Genomic DNA, 22,005 nt, shown 5'->3' with positions numbered 1-22,005 from the left:
TCTTTTAGTTAAGGATAAATTAAGGATTATAGTTAAGGGGTTTTCCTTCTACTAAGCATAGCTCCTGTGCTGTATTCATGGTGGTCTTCTTGGATTGCCATATAAGCCAGCACCTGGGGGTTACATCTCCTTCTGACATTTCTGGAAGTCATTACCTGTTTGGCTTTCAAAGCCAGATTTGCAAAGGGGTCTCTGATGATGGAGCTCTATCTATGAGGAAATTTAATATGCTGATGTGGAGATTTTAGATTTGTCAGATTTCTGAGCTGCTGCAGACTGTTTATCTGCCGTTAGCTGTCTAGAATGGAGTGCAGAAACTCACCTATGGTGTACGCTTAGTGACCTCATGCCTGAGTTAAAGTAAATCAGCATAGCTCTCTCCAAGTCAATAGAGTTATGCTGATTTACCGTGTTAGATAGAGCTCTTGTAAGTATTAATAATGATGTGTTTCCTGAATGGGTTTTCTGATGCATTGCTGGTTTAGTTGTCAGGACTTTTGGGGCTTTGTGAAAGCAAAAGAATAGAGATAAGCAGTGCACAACTGTCTTGTACTGAGAAAGGCGCAGGGTGCTTTATGCACTAGGACATTTTTTGAGGTGAAAAGTGTTTATCATCTGGGATTTGCATTTGGCTGATCTGCTTGGTGGATAGGTGGTCATGCCAAAGTAAGCTTTCTCTTGGGTCACCACACCAACAAAATGTTTTTAGAAGTCTTATCTCATATGTGAGACTGTGAAGACTGACAATAGTAGGTAGAGTGTAACCTAATTATATCTTCCTGAATCTTGGTTTTATTCATGCACTTTCCTTTTTCAACTGTTTAATAACAATAGCTATGTTGTCTATGTACTCTTTGCTGGAATTAAGAGGAAAACATCAGGCTTTTTTGTGCTGGAAGCAGCAGGAACTCTAAAGGCCAGCATATTGTCCTTAACCTTGCAAGTCAGGGGTTTGCAATGAGAAATTGAATGAAATCATACTTTCACAAGTTATTATAGAGGTGTTATGAAAAGTTCAAAACAAACACATATCCTTTTTTCTCTGTGTTAAATCATAGTGAAAAAACCCACAACCTTTGTAAAGTTTTGGTTTTTTAAAGATGGGAATTTTTCTGCATTTGTGTTAAATGACCTGATGACATTTCATTAAAATTTCCTTAATATTACAGGAAAAATCAAAACAGTGGTGAAGATTCAGATTTAAAGCAAAGGAGAAGGTAAATACATAATCTATAGCAGCCATGAAGTGATAACAAAGGTGCTGATTTTATTTTAGTTCCCTGCATCCCCTCCTTTCCGTCCTTCTCCTCCATCTTCTTAAGTGTTTAAAAGGCTTGTTGTAGTCTGCCCATTTAATTTTTTCCTTTCCTATCTTAAATTTGCTGAAACAGTCTGTAGTGTAGCTTTCTGTTTTGAAAGCAAGTGTACTATCATTTGAGATGAATTGTCCTGTAAAAGATAGATGCAGAGGCCTATGCAACTTCCTACGGTCTTCTCACTGTCTTGCACATTTTTTGCTGTATTTTTTAAAGCTTTTTTTTGTCTTTTTTTTTTTTTTGGTGTTGACTAGTTGTCACATTTCCAGATAAAATGCTGGTGTGAATTCAGGTATGCCCTATCAATAATTTCAGCTTTTGACAGATTTTTGCATCTGGAATTCTCTAGTGCCTTATCTGCCTGCCATCACGACTCTGTGCTGTGCTTCTCCTCACTTCCGTGCTCGTGCCCTGGCTGCTGGTGCAGAGCCTTTCAATGTCGGAGTCTCTTGAACCTGGCAGATAGAGGAGGCACTCCCAGGATCTGATTCACTGCTGCAGCATGGGAAGGGAGCTCTGGCACAGAAACAAACATCCTGGGGACAATCACAGGAAGTTAGGGAAAGTGCTCACATACTTTGCACCTATTACAAGATAACAGATTATTTTCTTGAAGCATATAACTGTTACAAGCTGCCAGTGATAGTCCTGTGGTAGATGTCCAGCACATCTACCACAAAACTTAAGAGCATTTTAGTTAGGCATCTCAGGTGGAAAAGCACAGTGCTCAGGCAGGACCTCATTCTAAAGGCTGTACCTGCTCTATTAAATGTACAGGTTTGTTACTGTGTGTGGGAATAGATCTTCACTTCTCACAGAGTGGCTACTCTCCTCGTGTTCTGATCAGAAAAAGACTACACCAGAAAATGAGCCTTCTCTGTCAACTTTCTCCGAAATACCAAATACTGCAACCCACCCCACCTGCTAAGCACCCTCCTGGACTGCACGCTGTGTGTCTTGCCAAACTGACTATGCCTTCTTTCTTGCTCCTTATGTCAGGCCATGTAGACATACCACCTGCAAAATATCAAATATATTGCATGACTGAGGAAAGAGGAGAAGAAAGGGTAAAAAGAGCTTTGTAATTGTCAGGAACTGAGATGATCTTACGTGTTCCTGCAGCTGACTTAGGAAACCACCTTTGCTTCAATTTTTGGTATTTTGTTCAGTTCAGTAAAAGCTGATGTTAAATATTCAGTGAAAGATTATATTCTGACAGCCAGCATGAGCAGCTGCCACTCAGCTGACAGCTCAGCAGCCCTCCTGTCTCCTCCCAAATGCTTTGCTGACAGGGAACACAAAGTAACTTGATGTGCAGTATCCAAAAGGTGGATCAGATTTCCATTCCTGAAAAGCTAGAGAATGGTTTATCTTGGATTTGAGCAAACAGGGTGTTTTATTTTGTGCTTCTCCTGCCAGTGTGATTTTTGCTGCTGTGGTATCTTATGGGATAAATTGCTTAAATCAGAGTAAGAATATGCTTGAAAGTGCTGGGAAATACAGAACGGAGTTATTCTAATGACCCAGAAGTGTGAAGAAACAGTGTTGATCTGGAGGGGAGAAAAAAAAGGTATATTTTTTAGCATGTAAGGTCTGCTGCAGTTCTGCAGGCAGTCTTTTGGATATCATGCTGCAAAATGTAGTGGCCAAGCATTTCTCTCCACTGAGAGGAGTTTGCCTGTAGGCAGCATGTGCCCATTTTCTTTCTGAAGATCACTATCATCACCCCGTTCAACCAGTCTTTTGCAGCCATAAATGATCAGAGCCATAAATGTCACCTTACCATGTGCAGGTATGCAGTCAGAGAGGATACAGAAGTAACTGCTTTATTTCTTTTTCCTCATGCAAAACACCTTTTTTTAGCTGTGCATTGGGTTGTTCTAAAGCTATGCTGATACGTGCGTCTGCCAATGCGTGCACTTCAGCTTTTCTGTACTTTTAAAGATGAGCAGAATCTTAGCATTAGTGGTATTTCTTTCATACTGCCTAACACTTGAAAAATGGCAGGAACTTACTAGAAACCATATGGAAGTTGAGTCAAATAGAAGGCAGGTTTGATGAGCATGGGTTTTTTGCCTGCTATTTTGCATTTTATTTTGCCTGCTTTAGTTACTATATTGTTTCTGTTGGGTGTCCTGCAATATGCGAGAAGAGAACACACACAGTTTATAGATAAAATATTTCATACCTCAAAGACACATTTCACTCTGATGTATGCACAAAGAATGCTGAGAGGTAAAATAAAAAAAATGCAGTGGAGTTATTCAAAAGGAATATAGCACTCACCTGATGCTGCAGTCTGGGCACACTGCTTTCGAAGCAGTTACTCCCAATCAACTAATGAGAAAAAGGTAATATGACTTCCAGCTGTAGACAAGCTATCTAGTGTATTTTAATTCTGATTTTCCTAGTAATGTCTTTGCAATGTTGTTCCTTACTTGTTTAGAACTTCAGTATTTTTGATGTTAGTAGATAAACATCTTGAGATTTTTTTTCTCCTCTTCAGATCACGATCTCGCTGTAACACCAGCAGCGGCAGTGAATCAGAAAATTCCAACAGAGAGCATCGGAAGATGAGGAACAGGTGACCTTTATATATCTTAGACACAGAGACAGGAAACACAAACAAATGGAGATGGGCTTTTCTGAGACAGACCTAGTAAGAAGCAATCTAACATGTTTTATGTGTATACAGTGCTCCTGAGGCAGCCTAAGGTCCTTTTTTTTAGTAAGAGGAGAGGTAATTGCCAAAACGCATACATGTCACAGGTATATGCAATGAATGAACACCTTCCTGTGGCTTGAGAAGAACTTGCTAATGAACTGCAAAGTCAAATGCTGGGCACGTTTACAGAAACTTGCAATAATAATGCAGATAAAGTGGATAATGGTGATGATAAGATATTCACAGCATATATTTCAATACCTCAAAAATTTCAAGTCCAAAATTTTAGTAGAAAATAATGGTTTTGGGGAGAATAGTAAAAATGTTTTAATAGATACAAAAATCAGTGTTGTTTTTAAATGCATCAGTTTGGTTGGATAAATACTTTTATTTTTCAAAATGTAAAGTGTGGGCCTAAACCCAAAATATATATGACATCAGCTTTTAATAGCACAAAACTAGTTAATATCAAGTGATGCTATCAGGTTTAGGGTTTTATAGTCTGTTTTTCTTGATGCTGATTGGTATAACAACTGATTTATTGTAGAAAAAAAAATTCTTTAAAACTGACTTCTAGGTTGCACTTGAGATAAAAGCATTTGACAATTACTTATGAAAATGTTTTTTAATAGCATAGAATTTCTTTATATTATATATACAGAGCATAGGAAAAATGTCACTTGTCAAAGGGAGAGTTGTTTAAGAAAAATTTTCTAAGAAGCTGCATGAGCTGCTGTAGTTTCCTGTTTCACATGCAGTACTATGAGTGATAAATGATTTTTAGATATTTGGAAGCTCTTAGAAATAATTATATGCTAAACAGTGCTGCAGAAGTATCCAGCATTAATTATATTTTAAATATGACTTGCACTAGTTAAAGAGATGCTAAAAAAATCATTCAGATGGGCTAGTATAAAGTATGTCTGAGCCCTGAGGTTTCTTTGGAGTTTACTTAAATCAGAGTCTTGTGAGATGCTTGGCTAATAATAATGTAGTGTGCATGGAAGATTTGGTGTTCAGGTGAGCTCTGATGTTTGAATGAAATGCTAAGTACAGTTTCAGTGATCAGTGGGTAAATGGTATTTTGTATCCCTTTCTCTTAGAGTGCTCTTGCCAGGTTTTTTCTCTTGTGAAACTTCTTCTTCAGGGAGCTCCACAAGCAAGTGAAGGAAATCAGAGACTGACCACAAAAATGTTTTTAAGAGCTTCTTGCAATATAAAGATTGAATTGCAGGAAGAATTAAGTACTTATCATTTTCTGAAGAATGAAAGGGCCCTTATGAATTCTTCCTTGCCTCATGGAAGAATACTTAAAAAGGAAATAAATCAATTTGTATGGATTGTAAAAATGTTTTACACATTTTCAAAAACATGAAACATCAAAAATGTTAATGTTGCAGCATCTCTTAGGTAGCCACCTGAAATCAGACCAAATAAAAAGTTATTATCAGTGTTAAAGTACTAAATGAGCTGGAAGTCTGAGACTTGTCTCTTGTCTTCAAGTGAAGGAAAACCACTAGTCATAATGAATTTCTGCCTTTTATTAGCAGCCATTTTTTGGAATATAATAAGCTGAAAGGATACAGGTGCTGAATAGCTTTCCTTTTAGCAGAGGTGAAACACCCCTAACAGCTTTAAATGGGACAATATAACGAGGCTTGCAACTGCCATTACTCAAGTTTTACCTGTTGCATAGATTAAGACTAATTTATTTCCCAGTACCATAGTCAGGTCTCTGACACAAGCACTCAAAGTTGTATTTCTTTATTGGAATAAAATGACTGAATACTCAAATTACTCAAAATAATCAGCTTCTAATGGAGGAAGAGTAGAATATGTTGTTCATGTGGGAAAAAATCGCTGTGAACTATTTATCAGATGAAAACAAATTACCAGAGAAAAACCAGAATGCGCATGAGAAGTTCTGAAGATATAACACTGGAAAAAGAGTTTAGGGAGATACCTTTACTGGTTCTCAATCAGTCTTTGAGGTTTCACACCATCGTATGACTGTTTTATCCTAAGCAGATGTTGATACAAAACTGAGGAAAAAACTATGATGAGCATGTTTCAATCAAAAAAGAAACATATTTGCCTTTTTTTTATGCTGTATTCAAAATTTATTTTGTGAATATAAATATATTAAACCAGTAGGCATTGCGTACTGGAGCATAGTCTTTTACTTGAACATTCTTAGAATATCTGTCTGATCAGAAACACAGAATGACTGAATGGTTGAGGTTGGCAGTGTCCCCTGGAGGTCATCTGATCTAACACCTCAGTTGCCCAGGACCATTCCTATACAGCTTTTGACCACCTCCAAGGATGGAGACTCCACCATCTCCCTGGGCAACCTGTGCCAGTGCTCAGTCACACTCGCGGTGAAAACATGTTTCCTGATGTTCAGAGGGAGCCTCCTATCCACTGTATTTCAGTGTGTGCCCATTGCCTCTGGTCCTGGCACTGCACACCACTGAAAAAAAACTGACTACATCCTCTTTGCGCTGTCTGTTCAGGTATTTATATACAATGATAAAATCTCTCCTGATTATTCTCTTCTCCAGGCTGAACAGTCCCAGATCTCTCAGCCTTTCTTCCTAGGAGAGATGCTCCTTCATCATCTTGGTGGTCCTTTGCTGTACTCCCCAGTATGCCCATGTCTGTCTTGTCCTGTGGAGCCCAGCACTGGACCCAGCACTCCAGTTGTGGTCTCACCAGTACTGAGTCAAGGGGAAGCATCACCTTCCTTGATCCACTGGCAATAATTTGCCTAATGCATCCTAGGATACCATTCAGCTTCTTTTTATATAAGGGCATGTTGCTGGCTTGTGTTCAACTTTGTGTCCGCTGGGATGATGGGGTCCTTTTCTGCCAAGCTACTTTCCAGCTGGGCAGCCCCCAGCACACGCTGGTGCCAGGCCTTGCTTCTTCTCTGGGTACAGGACTTTGGACTTCCCCTTGCGGAACTGCATGAGGTTCCTGCCAGCCCATTTCTCTCGCCTATCCAGGTCCCCTTGGATGGCAGCACAACCTTCTGGTTTATCAGTCCTGCCTCCCAGTTTGGTGTCATCTGCAAACTTGATGAGTGTGCACTTTGCCCTATTGTTAATGCGGAAGTTAAACAGGACTGGACCCAGTATAGACCCCTGGGGCACACTGCTAGCAACTGGCGTCTGATCAGACTTGGTGCCACTGATCACCATCCTCTGGGTCTGGCTCTTCAGCCAGTTTTCAATACACCTCACTGTCTGCTCATCCAGCCCATACATCAGTAGCTTCTCTATGAGGATCTTATGGGGAGACAGCACCAAAAGCCTTCCTTAAGTCCAGGAAGACACTATCCACGGATCTCCCCTCATCTACCAAGCCAGTGTTTTGGTGTAGAAGTTCCTCAGGTTGATAAAGCATGACTTCCCCTTGGTGAATCCATGCTTACTACTCCTTGTAAATTTCTTTCACGCACCTGGAAATGGTTTCCTGGATCAGTAGTTCCATTACCCTTCTAGAACTTAAGGTGAGGCTGACCAACCTGTAGTTCCATGGGTGCTCCTTCTTGGCATTCTTAAAGGCATGAGTGACATTTGCTTTCCTTTAGCCTTTGGACACTTCTGCCAATTGCCATTGTCATTCAGAGATCATTGAGAGAGGCCTTGCAATTACATCAATGAGCTCCCTCTGCACCGGGCGAACCGTAGCCTTACATATAACCAGTTTACTTAAGTCTTCCCTGACCTGATCCTCTTCCACCAAGGTGGAAGCATGCTCCAGCCTTTCCCCCTGCTCTCTGGGGCCTGGGATTCCTGAAGGCTGGTCTTGCTGGTAAAGACTGAGGTGAATAAGGCATTCAGTACCGCAGCCTTTTCCGTGTCCTGTGTCACTGCCTCAGTCAGCACGGGGCCCTAATCTTTGGTTTTTTCACCTGTCTACTTACAGAAGCCCTTCCTGTTGTCTTTGACATCCCTGGCCCGATTCAATTCCATTTGGGCTTTGGCTTTCTTAACCTCATTCTTGCATGCTTGGGTAACATCTCTGTATTCCTCCCACATTACCTGCCCCTTCTTCCACCTTCTGTATGCTTCTTTTTTTTGTCTGAGTTTTGCCAGGAGCACCTTGTTCATTCATGCAGCCCTCCTGCCATTTTTTGTGTGACTTCCTGCTTGCTGGGCTGGACTTCTCTTGAGCTTGGAGGAGGTAATCCTTGAATATTAACCAACTTTCTTGGGCCTCTTTTCCCTGCAAGGTCTTATCCCACTGGACTTTTCCAATGAGAACTTTGAAGAGGCCGGAGCCAGCTCTCCTGAAGCCCAGGGTTGTGATCTTGTTTTTTTGCCTTCCTCTCTTCTCTTGGGGTCCTAGATTATACATTCTTATGGTCACTTCAGCCAAGGCTGCCTTTGACCTTCACACTCTCAACAAGTCCCTCATTTTTGTATATTGTATCTGAATGATAACTTTGCACTCAAATATTTTTGACATTTCAAGAATCCAGACTTCAGAGTTCCTTAAGAGAATTTTCATTGCATAAACATAGCTTGCTATCGTGTCACTTGAATTGGGGAAAACCATCTCTTAATTCACCAGGTAAGGGATGATAGTCTTAGGACTTTCCATTTTACCATCAAGTCTTCCTGAAACAATGCCTGATTTGTCACCCTGATAGCTATTAATCTCAGCTGGATTTATTTCACATGCCAGTTACAAGGATTTTTTTTTCCTAGACATAAATCAATGTGTTCCCTTGTGGGAGCAAATAGTGCAAAGTAAGTTGTAATGGACTTACAGTACAAGGGCAGCACTCCTGTCAAAAGTACCTTTAAATAGAAATTTAGGATTTGTTTTAAAATTCTTTTGTCTTTTTTATTGTTTTCAGATCTGTTGCCAAAGAGCTAAAGGTTTTGCTCCAAAATTGTTATGATTTGATTGTTGCATCTAAATAATGTAGAGAATGTGTTACCTTGGTTATCCTTTACATCGCTAAATGTGAGCGTAGTACCTTTCTTTGCAGCTGCAAAATGAATACCCTGTTTCTTCATATCTCTAGTATTCTGCTGTGGTGCAATGGCACTTTGAGTGTGCTGGCACTGCTTGTTTTAATAGCTTTTATTTAGAATTTTGGTAGTTTGCTCAAATGAAAGAGATAAAGAAGAAGGGAAAAACAGAAATATGAAGTACTTGGGGATAAATGAATGCATTTGCTGAGGACTGTGCTTGCAATGCAGCAGTAGATGCTAATCTACTAAATTAATAGAATGGGCAGGAGTAGAAATGATGTGTTTACTCCCTTAATGAGAAGTCCTTCATGATCAGTGTGGAAATACGGCTTCAAACACAGAGGTGCAGGATCTCCTGTACTCTGTGCTGGAGTAAGGACCTCTGCTGCATTGTGTGTGTTCCCTGAGGAGAATGAGTAGCGCTGGGTTTTTTTGTGGGAAGCATCTGAATGCCTCCTTCAGAGCAGTGCTGCCTACTTGACCTATCAGGAGTTGTTGTTTGGGAGGGGTAGGGCGAGTTACCTGGCAAGTGGGCAGACCCACCACCCATGGCAGCAATGCTGGTGTGGCAGTTGCAGCTCTTCTTTTTGTGCAAGTGACTGCCCTGTGTGGGAGGCAGTTGATTGTGGGGTGATTGCTGTCTCTGCAAATTGGATTATTCAGGATGAAAATCACAATTCATTCCTTGTTGCTGTGTGAGCTCTTCTACTAAATCCTTAGATAGAAATTCGTGTTAAGCCCTGTTATCAGATTTTAGGTTTAAAAAGACTTGCTTAGGAATCAAAACCTGATGTTGTGGTCTTCTCCAGATGCTCAGTAACACTTGGTAGTGTTGAGCCCGTTTACAGCAGTTGCGGATCCAGCTCAAAATTCATTATGCGTAGGGAGAGGATCTGATTAAAGGAAAAGCAGCAGCCTGCCTAGCCAGTTTAGCCTAATACAATTCAAAACTCAAGGAGAAAGGTACAGCTGTAGTGAAGACCAACAACAGTAGCATGGTTTGCATTTCCTATTGGTCACGCCTCCAGTGTAGTCCCTTTATATCTGTTGGCTTGGTTATTTGTTTTTCCTGTCAGTCTTCTTGTTTTTTATTAAGCTCCTCTGGTTTCTTCAGTACTCCCATCATACCATCCTATCAGAGACCCACTCTCAGAGTGATATTTTCTAGAGTTGTTTCCAAACCCTTGCTGAATTTTAAATTTGCTGCTGTGACCAAGCATATCCATTTGTTCCACCTTAGTACTTCATCACCACACTCATATTTGCAACCTTAAAATTGTGAAGCATTTGTAGAGCCTTGAATGGCCAAGCACTGGCAGACTGGTTGGCCTGCCCAGTTGTCTCATTGTAGAGTTACTTGAGTCTGCTAACAAACGTGCTGAATTAACAGGATTTTGACACTAATCTGTACTACATTTGACATTAATCTGTACTACATTCCAATAATGAATTCATGGATTTAAAAAAAAAAAAAAAGGGAAGAAATAAAAGGCATATCATGTCATTTAGAACCAAAGAAGCAAGAGACAGGCTGAAGGCACAGGGAATGGTGCAGTAACAGTGGGACTGTGTGTGCCTGGGGCAGCCAGAGGTGGATCCAGGCATGCATTATGGGCTTTGTAGCAGGTCAGGGTAAAGGGACTGCCTTCTCTGAGCAGTTAGTAGCCAAGGGCATCCCTGGGGCACTTCTATTGGATCCTATAAGAAGGTGCATGCTGCAAAAAAAGTATTTGGAAAAGTTGCAGTCTTAGAGTCTTACACTCTTGGGGTGCATGAAGTGGCCTGGAATACGTAAACAAGAAAAATAATTATGCATGTTTGGCTTGGGCTGAGAAGATGAATTCAAGTTGTGGGCCTTAAAAGGCCTGAGTTGTTTCATTTTTAGCTTATGCTGTTTCTAGATAACAAGTCAATGAGTTTTCTTTGATATAGGTTCTTATATTTTAATTTAGTTTGGGAAGATCAATTAAAATTCAGCAAGAAGAATAGTTAGAGCACTGCATTGCAGAAGGTGAATTTCTGTGGGGAAAAACTACCCCATTTCTTCTCAGAGCATCCAGCATCAGAGACCATAGACTAAACTTCCTGTAATTCTGTTGCAGATTACGGCAGGAGAATGACATGGTTGACTCTGCTCCTCAATGGGAAGCTGTACTACGGCGACAAAAAGAGAAAAACCAGGCAGATCCAAACTACCGACGATCCAGGCACAGATCTCGATCGTATGTAACCCTTGCTCCCTTTTACATGAAAGCTAAGGCTTGTGTAGTATGTTAAAGAGCAGGATGAGTGTCTCCTATGTGGTGGTGGTCCTCAGCTGAATTGAAACAGACTTCAGTGTGGCACATTCTTGTATTACCAGATTTGTCTTTGTGGTCAAACTCCCTTTGTTCAGCAACTGGAATTTCCAGGTGCAAAAAACACAGGAAGGACTTTGTAGCAGAGGTAGCTGAGCAGGAACTCTCTCCATCACCTTGGGTGGAGTCCTGGATGGTTTTCTGTCTCACTGAACATGAGTTCTGTAGTGAGAACTGTCTTCTTCTGGGCAGGAAGTCTGTGAAAACATTCAGATTTTGTGTGGTAGGTGCAGCATTTTTGTGAAATGCACGCACACCTACCTAATCATACAGAGTCTGTGGTATTGTTCCTGACGAGACCAGCTGCTGATGCCTCCATGTCAAATTGCCATTGGCGGCCAGGAGTCAGTGATTTATTGCATCCTGACGTCAGGATTTCCTTGATGGAGCCCTGCTTCCAGGCAGCGCTGCTCCTGCTGACATCCAGTTTTGACATGGTTGAAGTTGTCAGCTTCTACAATTAATTTTCTCGAAATAATGAAAATCATGGCTGCTTAACAAGGACCAACACCAAGGTCGCGGGTTCGATTGATCCCCATGTGTTGCCTGGTCTAGTTGAGAGGTGGCATCCCTGCCCATGACAGGGAGGTTGGACTAGATGACCTCTAAGGTCCCTCCCAGCCTAGGCCATTCTATGATTCTAATTTATATTTTTCTTCTGATAGCATGTTTTTTGGGGCATAGACACACTGTTTTGTATGACGTTCTTGTCTAGCCAAATCTGCCATTCAAGCAACCATCCAAAGCAGCGCCAGCATCGGTGTGCCCAGCGGGAAGAGCAGGGCAGGGCAGGGGCTGTTGAGTGTAGTAGCTTAAATGATTATTTCATTCATGCCGATTGAAACTGTAATCTGCACTGACGTTTCCAGTATTGAAATCCATTTGAGTTCTTGCTAGAACTCATTGCTGTCTCCAATTTCATAGCACAGAGTTTTCATTCTTTTATGAGAAATAGAATTTGCCATCAAAATTCCAAATGTTGGAATTTCTACTTTAACTGGCTTTGCACAGACTTGTTCACTTTCAGCTGCACAAAAGTCACGTTATTAGGTGTAATTATACGATGATGTATTACTAAAAATCAGGAATATTAAAGCTCGCTTGTATGGAATCCACAAAATATGGCTGATTAAATTTGATTTACATTTTTTTACTACATACAGAAAGTGCTGTAAACTGGGAAATATAGTCAGTTAATAATGGTTAAATTAAATTTATAGCCAACTTTACTTTTTCCCCCGTATGCCAAGTGAATTTCATTGCTTGGACAGCACGGGCTCCCTCTTGTGGCTAACCTAACTTACGAAATGGCTTTTATTTTCCTGCACAGTGGCATTCTGGGTTTGTATCTTATTTAAACTACTATTAGCAAATAATGTAGATGTGTAGCATCTTAATTAACAAGCAAAGGTCCTAGAGAAAGCAAATAAATGAGGAAATCTTGAAGTTTTTGGATAGCTTCTTGTTTCTGTTTGCTGTGATGTTATTGATGAATATATTCTCCATTTTTGTCTCACTCTTCAGTTACAAAAAAAAGAAAAGAAAAACAAACCAGTGAAATAAGCCCAAACCTCACAAGCATGTGAGGTTTGATCTTTAATATATGAGGCATGATCTTTAATATATGGAAGCATAAACTAAAAAAAAGGAAATGGAATTCCTTTCAAAATGTTTAAAAATTTTAGTAAAAGGCATTTAAGTGTTAACCTGCACTAGACTATAAGAACATTTATTTAATTTAGTTTGGCTCTGCTGAACGTGACTGGCTCTGCATCTGGGTGCATGTTAGAGGGAGGGGAAACGTGATTCCCTAGGGTATAGGGTATGATTGCTTTTGTTTTTAAATCTGCTGATATGGTCACTTCAATTTGCACATTTAACAAGTGATACAAACCCTTCATTTTAGTAGAATAAGAAAGTCTCTCACATTAAGTTCCTTACTGCAGTCAGCTTAAATAGATAGACGCTTACTTTGGAAGTGTGAAGTAATGGCTGAAATATTTTTTTGGTAATGAGCATTATTAATCATTGGTAGTGTCGAGGTGGTGTCTCCTTGGTCTCAGGAATAAAAATATTTGACAAGAATTTGACCTTTCTTTCTCCTAAAGGAATCAGCAAATAGTGCAAGCTCCCAATTCTAGTTCTACAGGGTTTATTTTCAAGAGTTCATGTAAAACATCTGCATAGCCAAAGGGCTTTTTTTAATTACGAAGAATAGCCATTAAAATTCCATAGCTATTTAAATTTACCATTTGTGACTCAAACTGAAATATTAATAAGGGTGCAGATGCAGACACACAAAATTTTGTAGACCTTATTAATGTGTGGAGTTGTTCGAGCTTGTGAAAACACAAACAAAAAAAACCCTGGAGATTCATCACCTACTGAGATTTTCCATTAGATTTCTTGTACACTAAAGAATCTGATTAGTGTGCAAATTATCCAAAACCCTATTTACTCAGATACTACAAAAGGACAATCTGAGTATATGTTATATGTCAAAGCTGTGTTTTCATCTTTTTTTCTGTGAATTGTTCCAGAACCCAAAGGGAAAAAGGGATTGTGATCTAGCTTTAAAGATTAAGTAGAAGGATTATTTTGTTGTGGGATGTTAAGAACTCTACAAACATTGGTTTCTGATGCAGTATCTTCAATACCTACATTTCACCCTAACGAGACCTTTATTTTTGTAAGCTTTTCTTCATTTTGCCTTCCTTCGGAAGGAAAATGCTTTTATTAAGATACTTCATCTGTGTCATATTTCTGGATAGTCTTTTTTAGGGAGTTAACTGGAATAAATGCTATGATGTTATCCTGATATGGTAACATTTCTTTATGAGATGCAAAATAAGTAATATCAAGATGGAAATTCATAAAAGCAGTTTGTGTTTAGCCCTTTTTCTTTTTTTTCTGCCTTTTTCCTTTTTTTTTTTTGTTCATGGGTTACCATGCTGCTAAACTCGTATTTTACAGCAGTGGCTTCCTTATTAGCGTAGTTGCAGAGGTCGAAGGAGACAGAATGGCAGAGAATGCAGAATTAAATGCCTGGAGTTTGCTTCGGAAAGCAGGAGGCACAGTTCATGGAGAAATGAAGACGACTTCTTATTTAACCATTCTCTTACCACACTGCCCCACAGATTAGTATTTCTTGCTGTAGATGAGTCCTCACATGATGTTCAGTCGTGCTCAAGATTTAAGGCCTCATTCTGAACTGGTTTATTTCCATGAATAAATAAAAGACACGAGCTGGTCAGATGGGTCGGCGGTGTGCATAATACCCTGCTTTGTGGGGATCCTGGGTTTGGGAGCGACCTTGAGGCTTTGCTTCCTCAGGCAAACTAGGGCTTTTAAGCATTACAAAGCCTCCCTGGAGAAGCTGCGGTTTTTCTGGGAGCTTTTTAATTCCCTGCTGCCCGATTATTCAGCCTCAGAAGAGGATGCCTATCTTCACAGCCCCAGGGTGAATGCAGAGTTTTGCAGCTGCTATTTTGTGAGCAGAGAGTTGCATGGAAGGAGAAATCAGTTCAAAGGGTTAAAAAGGCTGTTAAATATCACTGCATACCAAGCTAATTCGTCGAGGAGTTCAAAACAGCATGGAAAGATGTAAGGAGAGAAGGGAGAAGTAAATGCAAGAAGGGAGGAGACAGAAGTGAAAATGAGAGAAGATGAAATGCATTATAAAAAGCACAAACGGAAAAAGTCACAAAAAGCTCTGAATCCTGAGAAGTAGAATGCAAGCTACCTGTTGGCTGTAGCTGTTGTTGCCATCATGAGGACCTGAACAGTTGGAGTGGACAGCAGAGTGGTCCCTCAAGGACAGGAAACATGTGGGACAGCTGCCTCGTGCTGTCTAGAAAGCCATTGGCACCTTGGAGCCTGAGAAGGTTACGGATCAGCTCATATTAGTCCCATTAGGGAATCACAAATGTAAGGTTGTTTCTCACCCTTCTGTCTCTCTGGTGTTTGTAAAGCAGTAAACTAGTATCTCCCGGTACATCTGCACCTGTAAAATCTAAAAAATACCCAAACCCACAACATTACCATCTCTAAATAATCTGCCGTTCTACACCAACTTTAGAACTCCTACTGCAGTGTAAATGTCTCTGAATGTTATCCCTAGGTTGAATTCTGGAAATCAGCCAAACACAGTAATGTTGAACTGTGAATACATCCTGCTAGAGAGCTGTTTAGAATTATTTCAGATACAGCTCTGTCACTGGGCAAATGAGGGCTCATTTAACAGATGTTAGAATGCAGAACTCTTCTGTCCTTCTTGATCTTCATCTAAATTTGGATTATATGACTCCAAAAGCATATTTCAGTATGATAGGCCCTTTTGTTTAAGGAAAAAAAAAGAACAAGCTGTATGATCTGATGATAGAAAGCAATCACTGAGAAACTGTGACTTCAGTGGGAACATATATGCATGCTGAATCTGTGTAAAAGTTGCATCCCTCATATCACGGGTGGGGTGGAACAGTCTAACTTGGACACTAAATTTATATAATCCTGATGAAAAGAACTATCTGATCTCTCCATACAAGCGTAGTCCCTGCCACTGTGTAGAATGCTTATTTAATCTATGGCTCTTTATGGGTTTTGGTGAATTCTAGGTGCAACTTCAGCAGCAGCTGTGGTTTTGCACTAACTCCACGATAAAATAGAATAAGAAAAATAAAAATATAAGGAATCCAATGTGAAGACAATATCTTTTGTAATTCAGTGAAAAATGTGAGGCATGCAATTCAGGATTGCTTTACTACCTCTCTATGTCTGCAGCAGGGAAATTGCAATTTTGGTTAACTATTTTCTCTGTGAATTAAATACTTGTTAAAATATTTGTGTGTGTATTTGTTTGTGTATTTGTGGTTGCTGGCTTGGTTTGTTTGTTGTTATTGTGTATTTTTTTTTTTTTGTCCTGGACATCATGAAGGTACGCAAAGTGAGAGAAACCCTTCTGGAAGGTGACCAGAAAGTGAGAGCCTGTACTGTGATCACAGCTGAGCAATTCGTCCTCTGTACTGGTGCTCACTGGAAACAGCCAGGGATTACTGGCATGTCAGCCTGGTGTGTCCTGTCCATCCTGCCCACAACGGGCTCTGTGGGCCACAGGATATTTCTGAGGGCCTTTTACGAAGGTGTTATCCAAAACACGTTATCCTCAGCTGGATAACGGGTGGCAGTAGTTGTACACTCATTTGGCTTGGAAAGTTCTGCCATTGTTTATATTTTATGCACACTCTTGCTGAAGGCTTGTGGAACAGGAATTGTGATTGAGAGCCTGTCATTCAAGAAATGACTTTTCAGTTGAAATAAATCCATGAAGTTAATGCATTTTCTGAGATAACAAACCTTAAAACTGAAGTCAGTTACTATGATTTCTGTGGAGGGTCTGTACTGTTAAAAGTGATTTGAACAGCAATAAGTCCAATGATGGCTTTCACAGTCCCGCCTTTGTTGTCTTTATTGGTATTTATAGGAGAAGCCCAGATGTACAAGCTAAAGAAGAACTATGGAAGCATATTCAGTAAGTACAGTCCTTGTATGGTCCTGGTAGTGACTGCTTGGTTTACCTCTAATGTAGTTATTCACGTCCTCTGCACTGTGGCTATAAGGCATTGCATTCTGATTTAGTTATGTGCCACAGGAAATTATGCAAGTGTTAGTGACCTGCCAAGTGTAGAAGATACTGCACATTGCTGAACGCACTGAATACAGGTGACCATCCTTTGCAGATGAATTATTAAAGAAGAATACAGCATTTGAGGAATTTATTCCTCCATGGCTTCTGTTTGTAACACTGACACTTTTAGGATGAGGCCTCATGTGCTGTAGAACTACCAGCTAGGGATGTATTCCAAAGCATATTCAATGTTCAGTATACACAATGTTTATATATATTGTGAAGCAACAAGATCATATGTGCAGGGAGGTGAGAGGAAGGTGGAACAGGATGCAGCACACAGTTGAAGCAATCAAGGTGAAGTTAGACACATTTCTTAATAGGTTTCCTATTTTGATGTGAGGATAGCTTCAGGGCTGACAGCAGCTTGTTTCAGTAAACCTTTTCAGTCAAATATAGTAAAAATAAGAATGGGTTTGCAGTTAGTAACGGCTGTTATTTTTTTTGCATTGCCTAATCCTTTCTAGGAAGGAGCTTGTGGATCCATCTGGCCTGTCTGAGGAACAACTGAAAGAAATACCATACACTAAAATAGAGTGAGTTTAATTAGGATTTTTCTTGGTGGATATAAAAGCCCACCTTTCTTATTTTATCGTGAACTCTGTCATACTGAACTAGGAGTGGATTTACACATAATCTTTAAGCTTTTTTCTACCCCCGCGCTCATCTAGGATGGGTTGGGTGAGGGTACTTAATTCTAAAATTTACTATTTTCTTTTTCCACAATATGAAAAAAAATCATCTCTCCCTATATCACATATTTGTGAATCTGCTGGTTATCTGTATGTCTCCATCAATCTATTTTGTGCTGTACACTAGAGAATCAGAGAGAACTGAATGCAGACAAGCAAATACATCTATTTCCTAAATTCCTGCTTCATTGTACATTTTTATTCTGGTCATCTCAGGAACTGTTTGACCTGTTCAGCCCCTTTCCTTGCTTGTCAGGGACAGCTGTCAGGGTATAGCTATTTCCTTAAGAACCAACATTTATTTCACTGAGATAATTGCCAGTTTGGGATGCCATGTGTCAGTGCAAGCAGCTGCATGTGGTAGAAATAGGATCCTGGTTTGCATTATAATGTGCTTCCACAACACAACTAAACAGAAAAGGCGTATGTTAACACTGTATATATTAATGCATTCTTTATTAAATAGTTTCATTCTCAAATGTGGGCATGCCAGTTTGTGACCTTTGCAGTTTTAAAGCATTGAACTCCCAGTACAGGCTCATAACAAAAGTATCAGCCTTTTAAATTCAGCCAGTGCAAGAAGCTATCTGTTACACTTCAGTAAGAAATGAGAGGATATTTCAATTGCTGTAGAATTCATGGGTTTGTGCTAAAGATTTGTTTTACTAACCTACTGTTGTGAATTCTGTGTCTCTCTCAGGACTCAAGGTGACCCGATCCGCATTAGGCATTCACATTCCCCTCGAAGCTACCGTCAGTATCGTCGGTCCCAGTGCTCTGATGGTGAAAGATCTGTCCTGTCTGAAGTGAAGTACGTGAATGTGGTTATTAGCAATGGACTGGTTTAGTATGGCTGTAAAGTTGTGTAAGGGTTGAGAATTCATGAGCTGCTTTCCAGATAACTTCATCCTTAATACGGTTAAGATGTCGTTAACTCTGCAATTTATTTCATGGGATCTCTAGTATAACCTTCTGCAGCAATGAGTGGATCAGTCTTTTCTAGAAGACTGGGTGTGGAAAAGGTACAGCATCGTTCTCAGTTTTATTAAGGCCATTTCAAAAGCAGTCCCATGATGGTATCACCCACTTGAGAGTCTAGTTTTAGCTGGATGACACCTTGAAGGAGTGTGGCATGATTTCAGGTGAGACTCATCATGCATGAAGCTGAGCTGCTTCTGTAGACCAGGAGAAGACAGGCCCATTGAGAAGGGTTGGGATGACCTATGCCCTGAAGGTCCCCACTGACTACTAAGGATCAGCATGATAGCGTTCAGATGTCTGAAGTTCAGGTGATAAGTTTTTCAGATCTATGTAACTGTCAGTTTCATTATTCTTCCTCTGCATATTTACAGTTTGCTTCATTGTAGCAATATCCATTTCATAATGTTGTAATTCCAGTGCGAAAACTGATCTGGTGCCTCCACTGCCTGTTACACGATCTTCAGACATGAAAGGTCCTGCCATCCAGTTGACTCAACAGGTTAGTAATGGTGCATCCTTTGCAATTTTCCTTTTTTGGAGAGAGAAATGGTGGGTCTAGTGCTTTATTTAAATTATATATATTAGTTTTTCAGGGAAAAATTAAAGCTGTCTGAGATTTTTTCAGCAACAGTGTGACTTGAAATTTTACATATTGCTTATATTTACATGTTGTTTGTATTTCCAAATATATGTAGCTCTGTAGGATATGTCCCTGTGAACAGCTGCTTGTGCTACTGGTGGACTCCTTACCAGTTTGATGCTTCCTTAAGATGACGTCCTGTTCTTCACAGGAGGAGAATCAGCTTTCACAATTTCATAAAATATGCAAATGTGCTTGGGATTCAGTTGTAATCACAACCTACTGCCATTTATTTGCATCTTCCTAGAGGTCTTCTTAGAGTTTTGTTGCTTAGGCTTGAAGCATTGCTTCTTTTTTTTATTTATTTTTTCTGTCTTCAAATGCTAAATGGCTTTTTACATCATTGAAATCTGAAAAGGAGAGATCTTGCCCTTTTAAACGTAAACACTGTCTTTCATCACACACTATAGTGCTATATTTATTGCTCAGCTTTGATAGTTTTATTAAGCTGAAAATGTGAGAAGCAAATTATATTTAAAAAGTGCTTGCAGGTCTGTTGTACAAAGCACACAGAAGTAAAAACAAAACATAGAAGGGAAAATTCCAGATACCTAACTTCCCATACCAGTCATCATGTCTGTTAATCAGGCATGTGGATATACCAAAACTGCATGTTGATAGTGTATGTATTGTGGAAACTGCACAGAATACAACCAGCAAAACATGGCTTATTTTATGTTATAAGCGGTTAGAATAACTTAAACTTGAACAATTTTAAAACAAACAGGTATTTTTTACTTTAGGCTAGCTAACACACTACCGTTCTTTGATAGGAATTAAGTTCAAGGATATTCTGTAAGCACTTGCTCCAGCAGTGAAGGGGAAGCTGGTATACCTAAGACTAAGCACATTCATGTGCTTTGTAGAAATAGGTAACTTGTGTGATTGAGCTGTGTTCAACATTCATGCTGTCTTAATTCCATTCTTGTCCAATACCATGTGGCTTAAATTCATGCCCTGGAAGGAATTCGTGTCACAATGTTCAGTTCTGCCTCAGACCCACTCACAACAGTGGTCATTAATTCCTCATGAGTGCTTGCTTGCAGTGTTCTGCCAAATATGAAATAATTAGTTGTGGCATTTCCTGTATGTGTAATATAAATCCAGATAGCACTGAGGGGCAGCAGCTGGCAGGGGAAAGAGGAGGAAAGACAGGGAAAAAGTTCTGTTTGATCAAATGAATGCAGAGACTTTAATACTCCTGGTGTGTTTATATACATAAAACGATATATGCCTAGCCTACGGCTGTCATAGCAGCAGTTACAAAATGTAGCATTTAAATTCTGCTGTAGCTTTTCAGCAACATGTTTTAATTTGTTCTCTTCAGAGACAGAATGGATCTAAAGACAGCCTAATAGAAGAAACATCTCAGATATCCACTAACAACATTGATGGAAAACCCACCACTAAGATCATAAAAACTGTACAGGTGACACGCTTCAAGGTGGAGACTTGACTGCCATTACTGAAGATGCTGAATGGATTTTATTCTTTGGAAACTGAGAATTTGTGTGTGTGTGTGCAAGGGAAGGAACTGAAGTCCACATGGTAGCAATTTCTTCAGGACACTCAGAAGTGCAGCCTGCTTGCTGGGAAGGTCAAGCAATGCTTTTATCACCGACACCATTCTAGTGGTGTGACTGATGGAGGAGGAGCTGCCTCATTAGACAACCAAAAAGAAAAGTCTTAGTAAAACTGAATGATCAGCAGTTACATTTCCAAAAAAATATATAACAAAAAAAATTGCTGCAACAAAACAGGCTTTATGGTCTGCTCTGTAACTGAATAGCCTTTTTGCAAAATATGACTGTTAACTGACATGATCAGGACCAGATGCTTCAAGAGAAGCAAAACAGTCATTTTTTTGGCCAATTGTGCAATACAGTGTGATATGGGGAGAACTACCTTCACAATTTTATATGGGGATAAACTTGTGTCATGAGACATAAGGACTGGTAGCTCTTACAAGGTTTATTTTAGCCTAGCACAAGAGATGCTTGTGTCAATACAAATGTTGACTTAACCCATTTTAGCTCAAAACGTATAGGCTTGCTAACACCCTGTAGCAGAGAGTTGCAGAGGTGATACAGACTTGCTTTCCCTTTGGCAGTTTTAGGTGTGCTCAATTTTGAATGCCCTTGCATGGAGAGGGACTATTCAGTTGGACATTCCATACCATAGAAACACATCTATCACCTCTTAGTAAACCTCACTGGAAAAAAAAAGGAGATTATGTACTGACCCACTGTATTAAGACTGCTTAGCAAGGCACTTAAGTACTGGTTAAATGAAACTTGTAGAGTAGGATTTAAGAAAGCTAGCAAACAGCTTTTGTTTTGTTTTGTTTTCTTGTACTAGATTAGTAAAGTCTGCCTTAATCTCTTCTCTTATGAAACAGTCAGTTAGTACCTTCTGATACTGTTCTCTGAGCCATTTCTACTATGATAAAATGACAAAGGCAGTATTTCAGGTATGATATTTGCAATTTTTTTCTTTTGTCATTGTAGGAATAGTTTTAATGATGCTGCACATTGAGTGGGTTGTCTTCTAGAATGTATCTGAAGTGATGTTTAGGTCTTCTCCTGTCCTATCACTGTATAAATAGCTGAAAGTCAGTCCTCTGACTCCCATTTGTCCACAGTCAGCACATGGATGAGCCTTCTGGTGTTGCTAATTTATT

The 22,005-nt window shown here is 39.8% G+C and overlaps 1 protein-coding gene across 1 annotated transcript in view; it reads left to right on the top strand.

The window, feature by feature from the left end:
* The window catches only part of EPB41L4A (erythrocyte membrane protein band 4.1 like 4A), a 79,196-nt gene extending 58,415 nt beyond the window's left edge, over positions 1 to 20,781 (top strand). The window contains 8 exon segments of the mRNA XM_009869629.1: positions 1,170 to 1,217; positions 3,823 to 3,900; positions 11,075 to 11,194; positions 16,809 to 16,856; positions 17,480 to 17,548; positions 18,405 to 18,515; positions 19,103 to 19,184; positions 20,653 to 20,781. Of these exon segments, the coding sequence (XP_009867931.1) occupies positions 1,170 to 1,217; positions 3,823 to 3,900; positions 11,075 to 11,194; positions 16,809 to 16,856; positions 17,480 to 17,548; positions 18,405 to 18,515; positions 19,103 to 19,184; positions 20,653 to 20,781 (685 nt within the window).
* Positions 20,782 to 22,005: the final 1,224 nt, after the last annotated feature.

Source organism: Apaloderma vittatum, unplaced genomic scaffold (assembly GCF_000703405.1).
Source record: "Apaloderma vittatum isolate BGI_N311 unplaced genomic scaffold, ASM70340v1 scaffold15255, whole genome shotgun sequence".
NCBI classification, from domain to species: domain Eukaryota; kingdom Metazoa; phylum Chordata; class Aves; order Trogoniformes; family Trogonidae; genus Apaloderma; species Apaloderma vittatum.
Note: the sequence above shows the minus strand (reverse complement) of the source record. Positions and strands in the feature narration are given on the sequence as shown.